The 18,501-nt window shown below is 46.4% G+C and overlaps 1 protein-coding gene across 1 annotated transcript in view; it reads right to left on the minus strand.

Annotated features, from left to right (window-relative positions):
* Positions 1-443: 443 nt before the first annotated feature.
* The window catches only part of LOC143767899 (T-box transcription factor TBX10-like), a 56,259-nt gene continuing 38,201 nt past the window's right edge, over positions 444-18,501 (minus strand). The window contains exon 7 of the mRNA XM_077256420.1: positions 444-2,321. Coding sequence (XP_077112535.1) covers positions 2,252-2,321 — 70 coding nt within the window. The 3' untranslated portion in view covers positions 444-2,251. The remainder of the gene's footprint in view (positions 2,322-18,501) is intronic.

An 18,501-nucleotide genomic window follows, 5' to 3' on the forward strand; every position in this document is an offset into this window, starting at 1 on the left:
ACATGGACCCGTAGAAGCTCGTAAGAGCGAAACGGCCGTCGTCCGTCTTGTCATCACCGCTCCCTCTCCACTTCTATGCCTTAGCCAACCCCGCATTTGTTTGTAAAGTCTGACCTTTATGGATTAAAGAAACTATCACAACAGAAGCATACAAGGGTGAGTGCTGCCTCTTCTTTTCTACTACGCTACTGCAGATTTAATTAAAACTCCTGCACTTGTTGCATTTAAAGACGCTGTTGTACTATGTGATTTTGATGTATTTTTTCAATATAAGCTTCTATTTGCAGCCTGAAAAAAATGCATGTAAAAAATAGCTATTGCATTAAAAAAAGCATAAAAAACACTTCTTCAAATCTGCACCAATAATGCACAAAGTAAAGGGAAAAGAAAAGCAGTAAACACGCGTTAATCAGGAAAGATTGTTATTGTGTCGTGTACACCTTCAGAAAATGTGCAAAAAAGCAGTACAAAAAACTCAGCATTTACTTTTTATTGTGAACACTGCCGTAGTGTTACATTTTTATTACATTTTTTATGGGTTCAATGGAGAATACAAATCAATCACAGGGTTTTTTAACTATTTACTGATCACCATAAATAATTTGATCACTCTGTTGTGCAGGTTGTTACAATTATAGGGACACCAAATATGTTTGTGATGTGATATATTTTTTAAAAAAGTGCATTAAAAATGACATTTATGTAATTGTTTATCATTATTTTTTAGTAAATTTATAAGAAGAAAAAAATCTGACTTTTATCATCTTTCTAGAATACAGCTGTATAGAGGAACACTACTCTGTACAGATGAATCTCTATGTGTCATTATAATCTACCAGTGGTTTCCTGAACCTGCAACGTAGCTTCAATTAGAAAATCTTCCCATTCTCATTTGTTTTGGCTGTGGATCATAGTTTTAGCTGCTGCCTGCAATGATAGAGGCTGTGAGTTTGATTATTTAATTTATATAATTGTGTGCAGAGCAAATATGCCTACCCACCAAGTAGGAGGAGCTATGGAGCAATGAAGACTTCGCACAGAGAGAGTGAGTTGGAAGTCTGCTGGGCCAGCGGGACTATCCCCTTAAATCGGGACTGTCCCGCTGAATCCGGGAAGGGTGGGAGCTATGATAAATCTGTGAGCTGACCGCAACATGTGAACTGTTCTTGTTAACAAACCTAATGGTCATGCTGAAGAAAAGTGTCACTGATTGGTTAAGACTGAGCGAACCATCAGACTGTGGTATAAGGAATGACATCACTGTGGGTCATGCTTAAGAACTACTGTGAAATAATAACAAATATATGACAATACATTTAGCCTTAATAACAGCACTTATACAGTTTCAGTGAATTACATCATTATTGTGATATAATTAAACATCTAGGAAATACAAATCTGAAATTTCCAGAATATACAGTACAAATAAAGTAACTTTTGTCTAAAGCTAGAACATTAGATAGATAGAAAAGAGTTTAAAAACTCCTGGCTGCCTTCAGACACAATTAGAGGAAACTTTGGAAATTACTGCATAATGTGCATAGATTATACTCAGTAATTCTGTATGCAGAGAGCTCCCCCTAGTGCAGGCAGACAGGAGGTTATCATTTAACTCTGTGGAATATTTTATTTGTAGCTATGACCTTTTCATAAAAGTATAATTAAAGGGTTATTCCCAGATTCAAAAGTTATGCTCTATGCATAGGTTAGGCGGGAATAACATACTGATTAGTGGGGGTCCGACTGCTGGGACCCCTAGTGATCCTGAGAATGAGGTTTTCTTCTGCAGTTCCATACTCAATGAATAGCGTGGAGATTGGAAATTCACACTTATGCTCCAATAAAGACAGGTTGTTCTCAGGATTTCTGGAGGATCGACAGTCTTACCTCCATTGATCAGTAAGTAATCTATCTTATGAATAGGGGATAATGTTTGATTATGCGAACGAATAAAATATACCACCTCCATGAAAAGAGCAAACAATTAGCCCTATGGCACTTTCAAGCTCTTCATCTTTTATAGACGTTCAGGAAAATCTTCATGATGATATAGTGGTTAAAACGATCTTCTAATATGTATTCAAACTTCAAAGAGATCTACCAGATGAGAGCAGACACACATGTCCAGCACAGTAGTCACCACATCTACTCATGGATATTCTCTTGAAGCACGTACCAGGGTTTTTCCTGACATGGCTGCAGAAATCTCATGCATGCAAACACTTGGAGGCTCCAGTCATATATAATGGATTCATTGTTCAGTATGATGCATAAAGTAGGTGTCAGTACATCGACTGGGGTGGGATTCCACATTGTGCCATCTGCAATAAATGGACAGAAATGAAAAGTATCTTAGTGTACATCAGGGGTACTGAGGAATCTTTTTTCTGCCAAGGGCCATTTGGATATTTATACCATCCTTCGGGGGCCGTACAAACTCCGCACGCAAAGTACATCCTGACTCTGGCACTGGTTTCAGGACGTAATCTTTCATTGCATGCCCTTCAAAGTTCAGTAGTGAACACTGTATGTGTGTGCTAACAGAGCAAGAAGAAATTAATGAGCTGGTTGTAATCAAAATACACCTCCCTGCACAAGAATGTGGTACCTGAGAATCTGCTCAGGGGCCTGATAAAAGGTCATCGAGGGCCGTAAATGGCCCTGGGGCCTGAGGTTCCCCACCCCTGGTGTACATGAAAACAGGAGCTGACCCAAATAGCACCACCTACCTGGTCTATCTGGTGCAGTGACAAACAGGCTTCCCACAGGTACCTACCCTGAGGCTTTTGACTCTACTTCTACATCGTGATGCTACTCAGATCGAGGAGTATGAGGAAAACTCAAAATGGGGCAAATGTATAGCATTAGACAGTGTCTCCTCTCTTACTCTTCCTCTATTCCTCTATCTCTCAGAGGTTACTTAATTTACCAAACTCTTAGGTTAACATTGGGATCTATCTTGTGAGCGCATAACAATTTTGAAATGCCTCTCACTCAGGTCAATATGCCCACTTCCCAAATAATTAGACTGTGTTTGAGTTCCAAGTCTGCAGTCACTCTATGTGATGTCAGACTTCTGAATCCTGAGGTTGTGCAGTACACATGCCCTCAGGATTTACTGGTGAGAGCAGGTGGTCACGTGTTCACAAGTATGCAGTTTGCATACTTCCAGTCACATTCCGACAGGACATGATCGGCCTCTCAATGAGAGAAGCTAGGCACGTCTAGTGGGCATCTGACTGTATGCTAATTGCACACTTGTGATAGCGTTTTGGATAAAATGTAACTTTTAATGTAATTCTTAAAAAGCTATAATCAAAACAACAAACGCATAACCCAAAAAAACAGAAAGAAAAAACAAACTCACTTTATCAACGTGCAAGGTGCATGTGGCTAATTTTTATTGCATACTTGCTCAAAACTTTAAACCTGGACACACTCTTTACTTGGGGAGTAGTAATAACGACCTATGTAGGAGGCATAGGTTAATGTTACTGCCTGTCTAAACGGTAATACTGGTGCCTGCAAACTTTTAGTAGAAGTCCAGAAAACATTCTAAGGCTATGTTCACATGATGCGGTTTTCGCTGCGGATCCGCAGCAGATTTGCAGCTGCGGATCCGCAGACGTTTTCCATGCAGGGTACAGTACAATGTTACCCTATGGAAAACGAAATCCGCTGTGCCCACTATCTTTTTTTCGGCTTGAAAATCCGCGCGGATTTTCTGCGGAAAAAAAGAAGTAGCATGTCACTTCTTTCTGCGGATTCCGCAGCGGGTTTCCACCTGCACCAATAGGAAAATGCAGCTGGAAACCCGCAGTGGAATCCGCAGTAGAAAAAGTACTGAAAACCGCAGTGAAAACCACCGCAGGTTTTGCACTGCGGTTTTCACAAATCAGGACCTGAAAAATCCGCAGCGAAAAAAGGATCGTGTGAACAAGCCCTTTAGCCTTTTCTAGACCATGCTCCTAAATTCTTATGTACAGTCATTCTCTCGCAAACGCAGTTATTTGCTCCAACATCTCCAGCCCTCATACTTATGGCAGGAAGTAGCTGTTTGACAGTGACCATTGCACACATATTTGCTCTCAACTGGAAATCGCTGCCTTTCAAGGTTTCTCCACTTTTTTCAAACCAAGATTTTAGCCTATAGCAAATTAATATGTTTGTGCATACCAAAGTAGTGTACAATCCATATACTTTTAAAGGAAAACAATTTAATGGATTGGAAAGATGCACATGATTGTTGAGGGTCGGGCACAAAGGAGAACATTGCAGAAGTCTAAGTGGGATCTACATACATTTTTATTGACAACTCCTTTAAGAAGTGTTTCTCTTGTGAGGGCATTCGGAGTGACCAGCAAATGCAAAGGTTATCCTCAGACAGCATCATGGTAAATGAGCTTGTTAAAAGTTGAGAATCATTAACTAGAGGGGTTTAGAAAGACCCTCTGGCTAGCAAAGAAATTACATTAGGGCCATAGATGTAAATTTTGGTGCCATCAGTGTAAACTTGGTATCAGAAAATCGAGTTCAGGACCAAGACTGTGATGCCAGGGAATAAGAGGGTTTAACATAAAATTGATTCAATGTGGTAAAGGAGCAGGACTGGTCTAAAAGTAGGTATACAGAGGAGTGTCATGAGGCTTTGGTCATTAACTGACGATTATAATGGTGATTAATAGTTACCACAAGAATACTGCTTTAAGGCAATTACAGTGGATTCCGGGGTCGACACTATATGTTAAGTTGTACTTTTGGATTTAATCTGCCTGGAGGGTATATGATTTTGAGTTATGTCATGTTTTTTGGTGTAAGAATTTTTCATCTTAATCCTGCATCAATGAAAATGATTGGTAGATGTGCAGATTGCATATATACTATAGAACAAAAGTAGAAACACTCCTCAAATAAATGAAGGAAAATGTAAATCATACATTGAATCTCAATGAATAAAAGATTCAAATCAAAAACTTTTACTGGTGTAAATTGTGTAATACTATGAGAAAAATGACATATCAATGCACAGTGGAAACTGAAATCCTCATTCAATTGAGGGCTGGAATAAAGTTTACATCACAGGGAGTTCCAATTTTTTGCAATGAATTTCATCATGCCAACTCATAATGTGCCTTGATAGTATGTAGGGCCACCATGTGCCTGTGCAGCGCCCCAGAGTCCTGGTCGTTGCAGTAATGTCGCTCTGCTGCTAAGGGGAGTGATGTTACGTCTGATTTTACTACAGGAGTTCACCTGACCAGGTATCACAGACACACACTACACTCCACACAACGGCCACCAGGGGGGGTGGTTCTATCTATTAGGCCACTCCTCACACTCTGGTAAAACTGGGGGTTGGAGAGGAAGTTAGAGAAAAAGTAGCTAGGGAGAGCTAGAGAGAGGACCTGTCAGGGGTGGGATCCTGACAGCGGCCTAGGACAGACAGAACGTTACGGAGCCGTGCTTGAGTGTTACAGCGGCAGACTCCTAAGAAAGGACACGAAAGCGGAGTATATTGCGGAGAAGTGAGAAGCGAGATCACAGCGCAGAGGAGATAGGATCAGAGGGAGTCGTAAGACAGTGGCAACATCCTTCTGAGGCGCGTAGCCGGTGGCCGGAGCACCGAGGAAGTAAGAGACTCTACGTATTACTTCAAACAGCGGCAGGACAGTTAACTATAGGTTGGCTGTCTCACCTAAAACACCTAACGAAGACAAAGGAGGCAATTGTGGGAGAGGGGCATCTCTAGGGTCCCAGAATAACTCCAGGCCTACCCCGTCATACGGGTGCATCCTAGCCATATCATCTGGGGGACGGAGAGAGAGAGAACATCAGAAACAGACACAACAGTTGTGAGGACTATCCCGTGGTGCTCAGCAGGGAAGAACTACAACACACAGGCGCTAGAAGGTAGGCACTGATTTCCACCTGCAAAGGGAACTCTGGATGTGCCTTCGGACCAGCCGGTCTCAGCCAGCCCTGTTAGCAGTGCTCTGGATTGTGGATCCTGAAGCCTTCAGTAAAGAGGTAAAGAGACTGCAACCCTGTGTCCTCGTTATTCATCGCGACTTGCACCACGCCCCACCATCACATCTTTCATTGGACGCCCCTTAGCAGGGTCACGGACCGGGTCTAACCACCGTGACAACCCCAGAACTGAGACAGAGAGGCCCGGTACCGAGTACACCGCGGCCCTGTGTCTGGGGGCGCTCCAACTTGGCGTCACGAACAGGATCTACTTAAGCCTGAAGAATCAGGTCATGTGTGCCTTGGAACAATGACTGAATTGTGCTTGAACTGTGACTTATTGCAAAGACTGTGTATTGCCGTTTGCCGCCCAAAATCCGCCATTGCTGCGCTGAGCGGAGCACGGAGGGAGGAGCCATAGTTTCGTGGGCGGAGTCGGCCGAAAAGAGCGCGGAACGAGAAACCGCGGGAGGGTGCTGACTCCGGAAGAGGAACCCCGGCCCCGGCAGGTTAGCAGGGGGAAGGAACGACCATGTCGGAATCCGGAGGGGCGGAGGCGGCGGTCGCAGCCGCAGACGCGGGGGCACCTCTAGACCCCGTAGTAGATGCAGCCGCGGGCCTTGCACCACCGCCAGATGCCACGGGGCTTGCTGCTCCCACCGGACAGCCGGACACTGCCGCAGCTAAGACAGCCATAATGCCCTTTCCATGCCGTACCTACCCGGAGCCGCTTGGCTCCCGCGATACTCTGGAGAGTCCCATACTTTAGCTGACTTTAAAGAGGGGATTTGCAGCCTGCTCGAGTTTTATCCCTTGACAGAGCCTCAGAAAGTTCATATGATAACGAATCAACTCTTTGGAGCGGCCTTGAGAGAAGTGAAGTCCTGGCCCGCCGCAGATAAGAAGACTGCGCAACAGATCTTTGCGAAGCTTAAAACCACCTTTGACACCCGCACTGCTACAGAAATTAAATTGACATTTTATGGATGCAAGCAAAGGCCGCAGGATAGCTTACGGGACTATGCCCTTAATCTGCAGGAGGCACTGAGGGCCATTAAGCAGAGTGATCCAAGCGGTATGCAAGATGAAGATAAACTCCTAAAGGAGAGGTTTATCGAGGGGCTCCTGTGCAGTCACCAAAGGGCCCAGCTACACTTCCTAGCCATGCAGAATCCCTACCTGACTTTTGCGCAATTTAAAGATAAAGCCATCCAAGCACTACCAGAGCGACAGCCCAGCCGTGCTGTACTTCCCAGGCGTCAAGCCCTCACGTACCACCAGGAGGTGGCGCCGGAAGCACCCGTCTCCGCCAAGGCCGATGCCCAGATCCTTGAAGACGACTCCCCTGCAGGACTACGCCTCCAGATGCAAGAGCTGACCAAGAGCGTTGCTGCCCTTGCCCGGACCATCCAGTCCCTCCAGGAAGCCCCCAAGGAGAAGATCCAGCTGACCTCCGGACCGGAAGATGTCCCCTGGCCGCGACAGCGGAGGATTCCGTCGACCAGAGGCAGAGACGACGATCGCTTTCATCGGGATGGACGACCTATCTGCCGCCGCTGCCACCAGGTGGGCCATCTTGCAAGGTACTGTCCTTTAAACGAGCAACCCCTGGGGCAAAGGGCCAACCCCCAGGAGTAGGACGATCAGGCCCGCAGAATTGTAGAGCCAAGTACATCGGAGGGCAACCGGTTCTCCCCATCGTGATCGACGGTATCCCCATGAACGCTTTGCTGGACACGGGTTCCCAGGTGACGACTATGCCTTGCATCCTTTATTGACGTTATTGGGAGGACACCGACATTACCCGTGTTCCTGATGATGATTTCTCCATAATAGCTAGTAATGGTCAGCCACTGCCACAAGTGGGGTATAAAGAGGTCACCATTAAGGTGGGGCGGGTAGAATTGAAGGCCCAGGGAATTGTTATTGTTGATATTGACCGACGTGAATGTAACCCCATGATGACCATCGGTACTAATGTCATAGAAAATGGTCTTGCAGAAGTTATTGTCTTGTTGCAGCAGGTCGCCGAAACAGCGGGTTACAGTGAACAACATGCCTTGCAGAAAGAAATCAGAGCTCTAATGCAGAGACAGCAAGTGGAGTAGACTGGTGGTGAGATTGGCCGGGTCACAGTGAGTGATTCAAACCCCATTGCGATACCCCCCAGGAGCGAAATGTTGATATGGTGTCGGGCAGCCATAGGCCTTAGGGGTAAAGACTATCAGGCCCTGGTAGAACCTGTTGTGATCCGCTTTTTGGCTCCCCTGGTGGTGGCTGGTGGTACTGGAGACTTGTGTGTGCTTTTCTGCCTCAGCTCACCTGCTTCCACCAGTTTTGGGAGTTCCCTATTTAGCCTTGCTCTCTAGTCACTTCCTTGCCGGTCATCATTGTAACCTGAGTCATTCAGTTGCATGTTCCTGCTACTAGTCTGCTGATCAGCTAAGTGGACTCTTGTCCTTATTGTTTTGTATTTCTTGTCCAGTTTACAGTTTTGTCATTTCCTGTTACTGGAAGCTCTTGTGGACTGAAATTGCCACTCCTGTGTCATGAGTTGACACAGGAGTCTTAAAGTAATTTCAGGATGGGTTTTTGAAAGGGTTTTTCAGCTGACCGTGAAGTCCTCTTTTGTATCCTTCCTCTATCTAGTAAGTGGACCTCGCTTTGCTAAATCTACCTTCATACTGTGTATGTCTTTTCTTCTGAACTCACCGTTAATATACGTGGGGGCTACTATCATCTTTGGGGAATTTCTCTAGAGGTAAGCCAGGTCTGTTCCTTCCTCTTCCAGGCGTAGTTAGTTCTCCGGCTGGCGCGTGGCATCTAGGCAGCCGTAGGAATGCTCCCTGGCTACTGTCAGTTGTGTGGTAGATTTAGGTCACGGTCAGCTTGAGTTTCCATCACCCGAGAGCTAGTCTGTTATTTTTGTGTTTCTGATGTTCCCATGCCATTGGGGAATCATGACAAGAACCTGTGTATTCAGATAATAGGCCTACCCTCCTGACAGCCAGAGGGGTGGTTGATGTCCGTAAGGGGAGGGTGCCAGTGCGTGTACTTAACTGTGGGGAGGAGGAAGTCCACCTAACCAAATATGTCACGCTTGCTAAGCTGTTTACTGTTAATAATAGCATGATACAGGCACCTGGGCCCTTGGTTCCGTCCAGCCCGGCGGAGGACAATGGCTCTGCAGGGCAAATGAAAGATTGGTGTCGGGAATTACATGTGGGCACTGATTCTACCCCATCTCACCAAACACAGGGGGCTTACAGGGTGGTTCATGAATATGAGCGGGTATTCAGCAAACACCCCCTAGATTTCGGGCAGGTAAAAGGGATTCAGCATCATATCCCCACGGGAGATCACCCACCCATCAAAGAGAGATACCGTCCTGTACCCCCAGCTCATTATCAGTGAGCCAAGGACATGTTATGAGAGATGAAGGAGGCTGGGGTAATGAGAGACAGTTGTAGCCCCTGGGCAGCTCCATTAGTCCTCGTTAGGAAGAATGATGGCACCATGAGGATGTGTGTGGATTATAGGCAACTAAATCGCATTAGACATAAGGATGCATACCCCCTGCCCAGGATAGAGGAGTCCTTGGCTGCTTTAAAGTCTGCTAACTACTTCTCCACCTTGGATCTCACCAGTGGGTACTGGCAGGTTCACGTGGCGGAGGCGGACAAGGAGAAGACGGCCTTCACGACGCCGATGGGTCTCTGCGAGTTCAACTACATGCCTTTCGGATTGTGTAATGCCCCGGGGACGTTTCAGAGGATGATGGAGTGCTATCTGGGACACAAGAACTTTGAAACTGTGCTGCTCTATCTGGACCATGTTATTGTCTTCTCTAAGACCTATGAAGACCATTTGAAGCACCTGGCCGAGGTGTTTGAAGCTCTGTCCAACTTTGGCTTAAAGGTGAAACCGTCCAAATGCCACCTACTAAAGCCCAAAGTGCAGTACCTGGGCCATGTGGTGAGTGCCGAAGGAGTGGCCCCAGACCCCAACAAGGTCACGGTGATCAAGGACTGGCCGAAGCCCGGTAACCTCCATGAAGTCTGGCAACCTACTACCGGAGGTTCATCAAGGACTTCACCAAGAAGGCCGCGCCGTTGCAAGACCTGTTGGTGGGCCAATCCAAGAAATCCAAGGGTAAGAATACCCCATTTGATTGGAACGACGGACTGAAAGGATCGTTCACATGCTTAAAATCGGTGCTGACGGGAGAAGAGGTACTGGCTTACCCTGAATATGACCAACCGTTCATATTGTATACGGATGCCAGCAACGTGGGGCTGGGAGCTGTGCTGTCCCAGGTCCAGAAAGGCAAGGAAAGGGTAATCGCTAACGCCAGCAGGAAACTTCGCCCCACTGAAAGGAACCCTGACAACTATAGTTCCTTTAAGCTGGAGTTACTTGCCATCGTTTGGGCCGTGACGGAGAGGTTCAAGCATTACCTGGCCTCAGCAAAGTTCACCGTCTTCACGGATAATAATCCACTAACGCACTTGGACACAGCAAAACTCGGCGCCTTGGAGCAGCGGTGAATGGCCCGGTTATCCAATTACGACTTCACCATCAAGTATCGGGCGGGGCACAAGAATGCGAATGCCGACGCATTGTCCCGAATGCCTCATTTGCCCGAGACGGAGGAAGATGCAGAAGCATTTGAAGAGGTAGAGCTGCCCGCTTTCCATCGCCCCAAGGCCACCCAGTGTTCCCATCAGGTGGAGGCCAGGCACAGGAATAAACAAGGCGCCCCGTTGAATCCCCTGTCCCACCACGGGTGGGCAGAGAACCAGGATGGCGACCCTGCGGTCCGTCGGGTGAAAGAGCTCCTGATGCAGGCAGGTTCGCATCCTGGCCCGGAAGATCCACCGGAGGCATTGCAGTTGTGGAAGGAGAGGGGCAGACTGTTTATTCACGATGGCAAGCTGTGCCGGAGGAGCGTTGACCCACGCACCCACGAATTGGTATGGCAGATTGTGGTCCCAAGACAAGATGTGCCAATGGTCCTGGGAGCGTACCACGATGGGACAGGACACTTCGGATGGAGGAAGATGGAGAGGCTGCTCCGAGGGAGGTTCTACTGGGTTGGTATGAAGAAAGCCATCGAGAAGTGGTGCCGAGAGTGTGGCCCATGCAGCCTACGCCGGAAGGATCGTGACAGCCAGCGGGCTCCCTTGCAGCCCATCGTCACCAAACGGCCGTTTGAGCTGGTCGCGCTGGATGACATGAAGCTAACACCTAGCCGGTCAGGCTATACCTATGCTCTCACCATCATGGACCACTACTCCAGATTCCTGGTAGTCGTGCCAGTCAAAGATCTAATGGGTAGAATGGCCGCTAAAACCTTCCAGCAGTACTTCTGTCGGCCTCATGGGTACCCGGAGAAGGTACTGACCGATCAGGGGCCAGCATTTGAAGCAGAAGTGTTCCAAGAGTTCTGCAATCTGTATGGATGTAAGAAGATCAGAACCAAGCCATACCATCCACAAACCAACGGGATGTGTGAGAAGATGAACCAGGTGGTGATCGACTTACTAAAGACCTTACCTGTGGAGGAACGGAACTTGTGGCCCACCAAGTTACCCGACTTGGTGGATATGTACAACCACATCCCTGTGAATTCCACCAACTGCACCCCAGTGTACCTGATGCGAGGGAGGTCTTGCAAGTTACCTATCGATCTGGACATGGGAGTCCTGACCCCAGAGGATATCTCGCCAGATGCGGACTGGGATACCGAGAGGCAGCAAAGGTACCGCAAAGTACAAGAATGTGTGGAAAGAAGCCTCGCCCAAGCCCGACAAAAACAAGAGAGGGATTACAATCAGCATGCTCCTGCGACTCTCTTGCCACCCGGGGAGCAGGTACTCAAGCGAAAGCGGAGGCTACACAAGCTTGATGATCAATGGGAAGCGGAACCATATACCATCCTGCCATCTGATTTCGACAATACCAAGGTCTGTCTCATCAGCAAGGATGGAGGGGAAACCTCAACGGCAATATCCAGAGACCACCTTAAGATATGCCCTGATAAGCTGAGAGATGGGGAAACAGACCCCGGGACGTCTCCGCCCATGGAAGAGGAGAAGATGATACACACTGTTCTTGGCGATTTTCCCCAGTCTTGGTTTCAAATAAACAAGGCCATTGTGGTACCTGTCCTAACGTTTCGTCAACTGACACCGCCAGAACTAAATGTGGAGCCAGGTCATCTGGACCCGCAACCGCAGTGGACCCCACTGGAGGATGCCAGACCAACCGCTGAACCGGTCAGTCCTCCCTCTGCTGTCGGTGAATCTGCCATGCCCATCGGTCCTAGCAGCAGACCTGAGAGCCCCAGCCTGCCAGTGCTACCCATACTCACTAGAAGTGTAGCTAGGAGACAGTGCACTACACCAGCGGTAGCCAGCCCAGCGGGCCCTGTTAGGTCAATAGCCACTCCTGCACTGCGGAGGTCTACACGTAGCACCAAGAATCAAACTCCACTTCGCTACAAAACTTGGAGATACTAACAATAGCTACTATTTGGTTGAAAATGTTTATGTAAGTTTCTTGTTACAGGTTTAAAAATGGACCATGGAGTGATGGACGGTGAATTGCTCCAAAACTTTCATGGGGACCCCTTTGTTTACCCGGGGTCCCTGCTGTTCAAGGTTGCACCTACTGAACTGGGAGTCATGAACTGTGCATGACCAAACTTTTGCAACGTTCAAGCGTCCTCACCTGCCGTAAAGGGAAGCACTGTTATATATTCACTTGTTCATAGCATTTACTTGTTTATAGTGTTTCAAAATTTTGTGTGTTTTCTAATAACATGTAATGTTGTTTTTTTTTTCCCAGTCCGGGAGTACTGGATTTAACCGGGGGGGAGTGCAGCGCCCCATAGTCCTGGTCGTTGCAGTAATGTTGCTCTGCTGCTAAGGGGAGTGATGTTACGTCTGATTGCACTACAGGAGTTCACCTGACCAGGTATCACAGACACACACTACACTCCACACTCCGGCCACTAGGGGGGGTGGTTCTATCTATTAGGCCACTCCTCACACTCTGGTAAAACTGGGGGTTGGACAGGAAGTTAGAGAAAAAGTAGCTAGGGAGAGCTAGAGAGAGGACCTGTCAGGGGTGGGATCCTGACAGCGGCCTAGGACAGACAGAACGTTACGGAGCCGTGCTTGAGTGTTACAGCGGCAGACTCCTAAGAAAGGACACGAAAGCGGAGTATATTGCAGAGAAGTGAGAAGCGAGATCACAGCGCAGAGGAGATAGGATCAGAGGGAGTCGTGCCCTTAAGACCGTGGCAACATCCTTCTGAGGCGCGTAGCCGGTGGCCGGAGCACCGAGGAAGTAAGAGACTCTACGTATTACTTCAAACAGCGGCAGGACAGTTAACTATAGGTTGGCTGTCTCACCTAAAACACCTAACGAAAACAAAGGAGGCAATTGTGGGAGAGGGGCATCTCTAGGGTCCCAGAATAACTCCAGGCCTACCCCGTCATACAGGTGCGTCCTAGCCATATCATCTGGGGGACGGAGAGAGAGAGAACATCAGAAACAGACACAACAGTTGTGAGGACTATTCCGTGGTGCTCAGCAGGGAGAAACTACAACACACAGGTGCTAGAAGGTAGGCACTGATTTCCACCTGCAAAGGGAACTCTGGATGTGCCTTCGGACCGGCCAGTCTCAGCCAGCCCTGTTAGCAGTGCTCTGGATTGTGGATCCTGAAGCCTTCAGTAAAGAGGTAAAGAGACTGCAACCCTGTGTCCTCGTTATTCATCGCGACTTGCACCACACCCCACCATCACATCTTTCATTGGACGCCCCTTAGCAGGGTCACGGACCGGGTCTAGCCACTGTGACAACCCCAGAACTGAGACAGAGAGGCCCGGTACCGAGTACCCCGTGGCCCTGCGTCTGGGGGCGCTCCACCTGTATGCACTTCCAACATGTGGGCATGCTGCTAATGAGTTGGCAGAGGACATTTTGGGGATCTCCTACCCAGAACTGGATCAGGACATCAGTGAGCTCCTGGACAGTTTGCGATGTTATTTTGTGGCATCAGATAATGTCCCAGATATTTTCAATTGGATTTAGGTCAGGGAAAAAAGAGTATCAGTCAGTGGCATCAGTGTACTGTTGGCTATCACATGGAGGTTTGTGTGACCCTTCAAGCCATCAAACTATGTTCGATGATGTTGCTGGCAGCATAACATCTCAAGACTCTTTCAAGTGTGTCATGTTCTCAGTGTAAACATGCTCTCATCTGTGAAGAGAATAGGACATCAGTGGTGGACCTTCTTATTAAAGTGTTCCCTGAGTGCCAATACAGCTTCACAATACTGAATCGTAAGCACCGGTCCCACTACATGTCGTCGGGCCTTCATACCACGCTCATGGATTTTGTTTCAGACAGATCAGAAGCATCCACACCAGTAGCACTGATGGTCATTCTGTAGGTCTCTGGTAATGTTCAGTCCTCCTGGTGGGCTGAAGGTTTTCTCCTGCCGTGTCCAGCTCCCCTCCTATAACAGAAACTGGTATCTGCTTTATTCTGAGACTGTATAGGAGACACCAAAACACTTTTTGCAATGGCACCTCTGCATGTACTGTCCTGGAGAAGCTGTACTATTTGTTCAGGCAGAATTGGCTGCAGGTACCAACTCAATCTACCAGTAGTGATAAAGACACTGACAAAATGCCAAACTAGAGAAGAGACCTTCAGGAAAAATAATGAGAAAATTGTTTGTGGCCACCACCTGCAAAAATACTCTCTTTTCGGGTGGGTTATCTTAGGCTATGTGCACACGGTGCGGATTCGTGTGCGGATTTTTCCGTACCGTTTTTGCTAAATCCGCAGATAAAACGCACTGCGGATTACTTGCGGATTTACCACGGATTTCCAGTGGTTTTTGTGCGGATTCCACCTGCAGTTTGACACCTGCGGATTCCTATTGAGGAGCAGGTGTAAACCGCTGCGGAATCCGCACAAAGAATTGACATGCTGCGGAAAATACACGCAGCGTTTCGGCGCAATATTTCCCACACCATGGGCACTGCAGAGTTGGTTTTCCATAGGTTTACATGGTACTGTACAACATATGGAAAACTGCTGCAAATCCACAGCGGCCAATCCGCTGCAGATCTGCAGCCAAATCCGCAAAGTGTGCACATAGCCTTAAAGTTGGCTGCACAACTTTTTTGCCAATGGATTGCTGCTGGATCCATTCTAATGGATCATTACTGGACATGTGAACACAGCCTGAGGGTAAGTTCACACAGGGTGTTTTTGCAGCATTTGTTTTTATGCTAATTTTCAGCTGCTTTTTGCAAAACCTACGAGATTTCAGAAATCTCATGCACACACATTGTTTTTTTGTGTGATCAGTATTTTGTGCTTTGCTGCGGTTTTTGGACATGGAGATGTCACTTCTTTCAGCGTTTTTGCTGCATTTTTTCAGCGTTTTTCACCCATTGACTTGAATGAGTGTTGAAAAAAACACAGCAAAACTGCAGCAAAAACACAGGTATCATTATTTGCTGCGTTTTTGCTGCTGAAAATTCAAGGACGTTAGCATGGACAAAAAGGAAACAAACGCACCAAAACTCACCAAATACGCAACAAAAAATGCACCTAAACCTGCATTTTTGACGCAGCTTCTTTCCTGCCAAGAAGATCAGGTTTTGCTGCAGAAAAAAAGAAGCAAAAGCGCCCTGTTTGAACTTACCCTGAGGCCGGCGTCACACTAACGAGTTTTACGGACGTATAAGCGCATAAACTACGTCCGTAAAATATGCATTACACACGACCCAATGATTCTCTATGGCCCAGCTCCTATCTGCTGTATATTACGCATCCGTAATATACGGTCTTGTACGGCCATAGAAAATCGCAGCATGCTGCGTTTGTCACCGTATTGCGCAAAAAAATCGCCAATGAAAGTCTATGGGGGCGAGAAAAATACGGATTCCACAAGGACCAGCAGTGTGACTTGCGAGAAATACGCAGCGGTGTTAGTGAAAAGCCGGTAATTCAATTGCCGGCTTTTCATTTCTCCTTCACAAACCCGACAGGATATGAGACATGGTTTACATACAGTAAACCATCTCATATCCCTTTTTTTTTGCATATTCCACACTACTAATGTTAGTAGCATAGTTAGTAAGGCCGAAAAAAGACATTTGTCCATCCAGTTCAGCCTATATTCCATCATAATAAATCCCCAGATCTACATCCTTCTACAGAACCTAATAATTGTATGATACAATATTGTTCTGCTCCAGGAAGAAATCCAGGCCTCTCTTGAACCCCTCGACTGAGTTCGCCATCACCACCTCCTCAGGCAAGCAATTCCAGATTCTCACTGCCCTAACAGTAAAGAATTCTCTTCTATGTTGGTGGAAAAACCTTCTCTCCTCCAGACGCAAAGAATGCCTCCTTGTGCCCGTCACCTTCCTTGGTATAAACAGATCCTCAGCGAGATATTTGTATTGTCCCCTTATATACTTATACATGGTTATTAGATCGCCCCTCAGTTGTCTTTTTTCTAGACTAAATAATCCTAATTTCGCTAATCTATCTGGGTATTGTAGTTCTCCCATCCCCTTTATTAATTTTGTTGCCCTCCTTTGTACTCTCCCTAGTTCCATTATATCCTTCCTGAGCACCGGTGCCCAAAACTGGACACAGTACTCCATGTGCGGTCTAACTAGGGATTTGTACAGAGGCAGTATAATGCTCTCATCATGTGTATCCAGACCTCTTTTAATGCACCCCATGATCCTGTTTGCCTTGGCAGCTGCTGCCTGGCACTGGCTGCTCCAGGTAAGTTTATCATTAACTAGGATCCCCAAGTCCTTCTCCCTGTCAGATTTACCCAGTGGTTTCCCATTCAGTGTGTAAAGGTGATATTGATTCCTTCTTCCCATGTGTATAACCTTACATTTATCATTGTTAAACCTCATCTGCGACCTTTCAGCCCAAGTTTCCAACTTAACCAGATCCATCTGTAGCAGAATACTATCTTCTCTTGTATTAACTGCTTTACATAGTTTTGTATCATCTGCAAATATCAATATTTTACTGTGTAAACCTTCTACCAGATCATTAATGAATATGTTGAAGAGAACAGGTCCCAATACCGACCCCTGCAGTACCCCACTGGTCACAGCGACCCAGTTAGAGACTATATGATTTATAACCACCCACTCCTTTCTATCACTAAGCCAGTTACTAACCCATTTACACACATTTTCCCCCAGACCAAGCATTCTCATTTTGTGTACCAACCTCTTGTGCGGCACGGTATCAAACGCTTTGGAAAAATCGAGATATACCACGTCCAATGACTCACCGTGGTCCAGCCTATAGCTTACCTCTTCATAAAAACTGATTAGATTGGTTTGACAGGAGCGATTTCTCATAAACCCATGCTGATATGGAGTTAAACAGTTATTCTCATTGAGATAATCCAGAATAACATCCTTCAGAAACCCTTTAAATATTTTACCAACAGTAGAGGTTAGACTTACTGGCCTATAATTTCCAGGTTCACTTTTAGAGCCCTTTTTGAATATTGGCACCACATTTGCTATGCGCCAGTCCTGCAGAACAGACCCCGTCGCTATAGAGTCCGTAAAAATAAGAAATAATGGTTTATCTATTACATTACTTAGTTCTCTTAGTACTCGTGGGTGTATGCCATCCGGACCCAGAGATTTATCTATTTTAATCTTATTTAGCCGGTTTCGCACCTCTTCTTGGGTTAGATTGGTGACCCTTAATATAGGGTTTTCATTGTTTCTTGGGATTTCACCTAGCATTTCATTTTCCACCATGAATACCGTGGAGAAGAAGGTGTTTAATATGTTAGCCTTTTCCTCGTCATCTACAACCATTCTTTCCTCACTATTTTTTAAGGGGCCTACATTTTCAGTTTTTATTCTTTTACTATTGATATAGTTGAAGAACAGTTTGGGATTAGTTTTACTCTCCTTAGCAATGTGCTTCTCTGTTTCCTTTTTGGCAGCTTTAATTAGTTTTTTAGATAAAGTATTTTTCTCCCTATAGTTTTTTAGAGCTTCAATGGTGCCATCCTGCTTTAGTAGTGCAAATGCTTTCTTTTTACTGTTAATTGCCTGTCTTACTTCTTTGTTTAGCCACATTGGGTTTTTCCTATTTCTAGTCCTTTTATTCCCACAAGGTATAAACCGCTTACAGTGCCTATTTAGGATGTTCTTAAACATTTTCCATTTATTATCTGTATTCTTATTTCTGAGGATATTGTCCTAGTCTACCAGATTAAGGGCATCTCTAAGCTGGTCAAACTTTGCCTTCCTAAAGTTCAGTGTTTTTGTGACTCCCTGACAAGTCCCCCTAGTGAAAGACAGGTGAAACTGTACAAATTGTGGTCGCTATTTCCTAGATGCCCGACCACCTGCAGATTTGTTATTCTGTCAGGTCTATTAGATAGTATTAGGTCTAAAAGTGCTGCTCCTCTGGTTGGATTCTGCACCAATTGTGAAAGA

The sequence above is a fragment of the Ranitomeya variabilis genome, chromosome 4 (genome assembly GCF_051348905.1).
Source record: "Ranitomeya variabilis isolate aRanVar5 chromosome 4, aRanVar5.hap1, whole genome shotgun sequence".
Lineage (NCBI taxonomy): Eukaryota > Metazoa > Chordata > Amphibia > Anura > Dendrobatidae > Ranitomeya > Ranitomeya variabilis.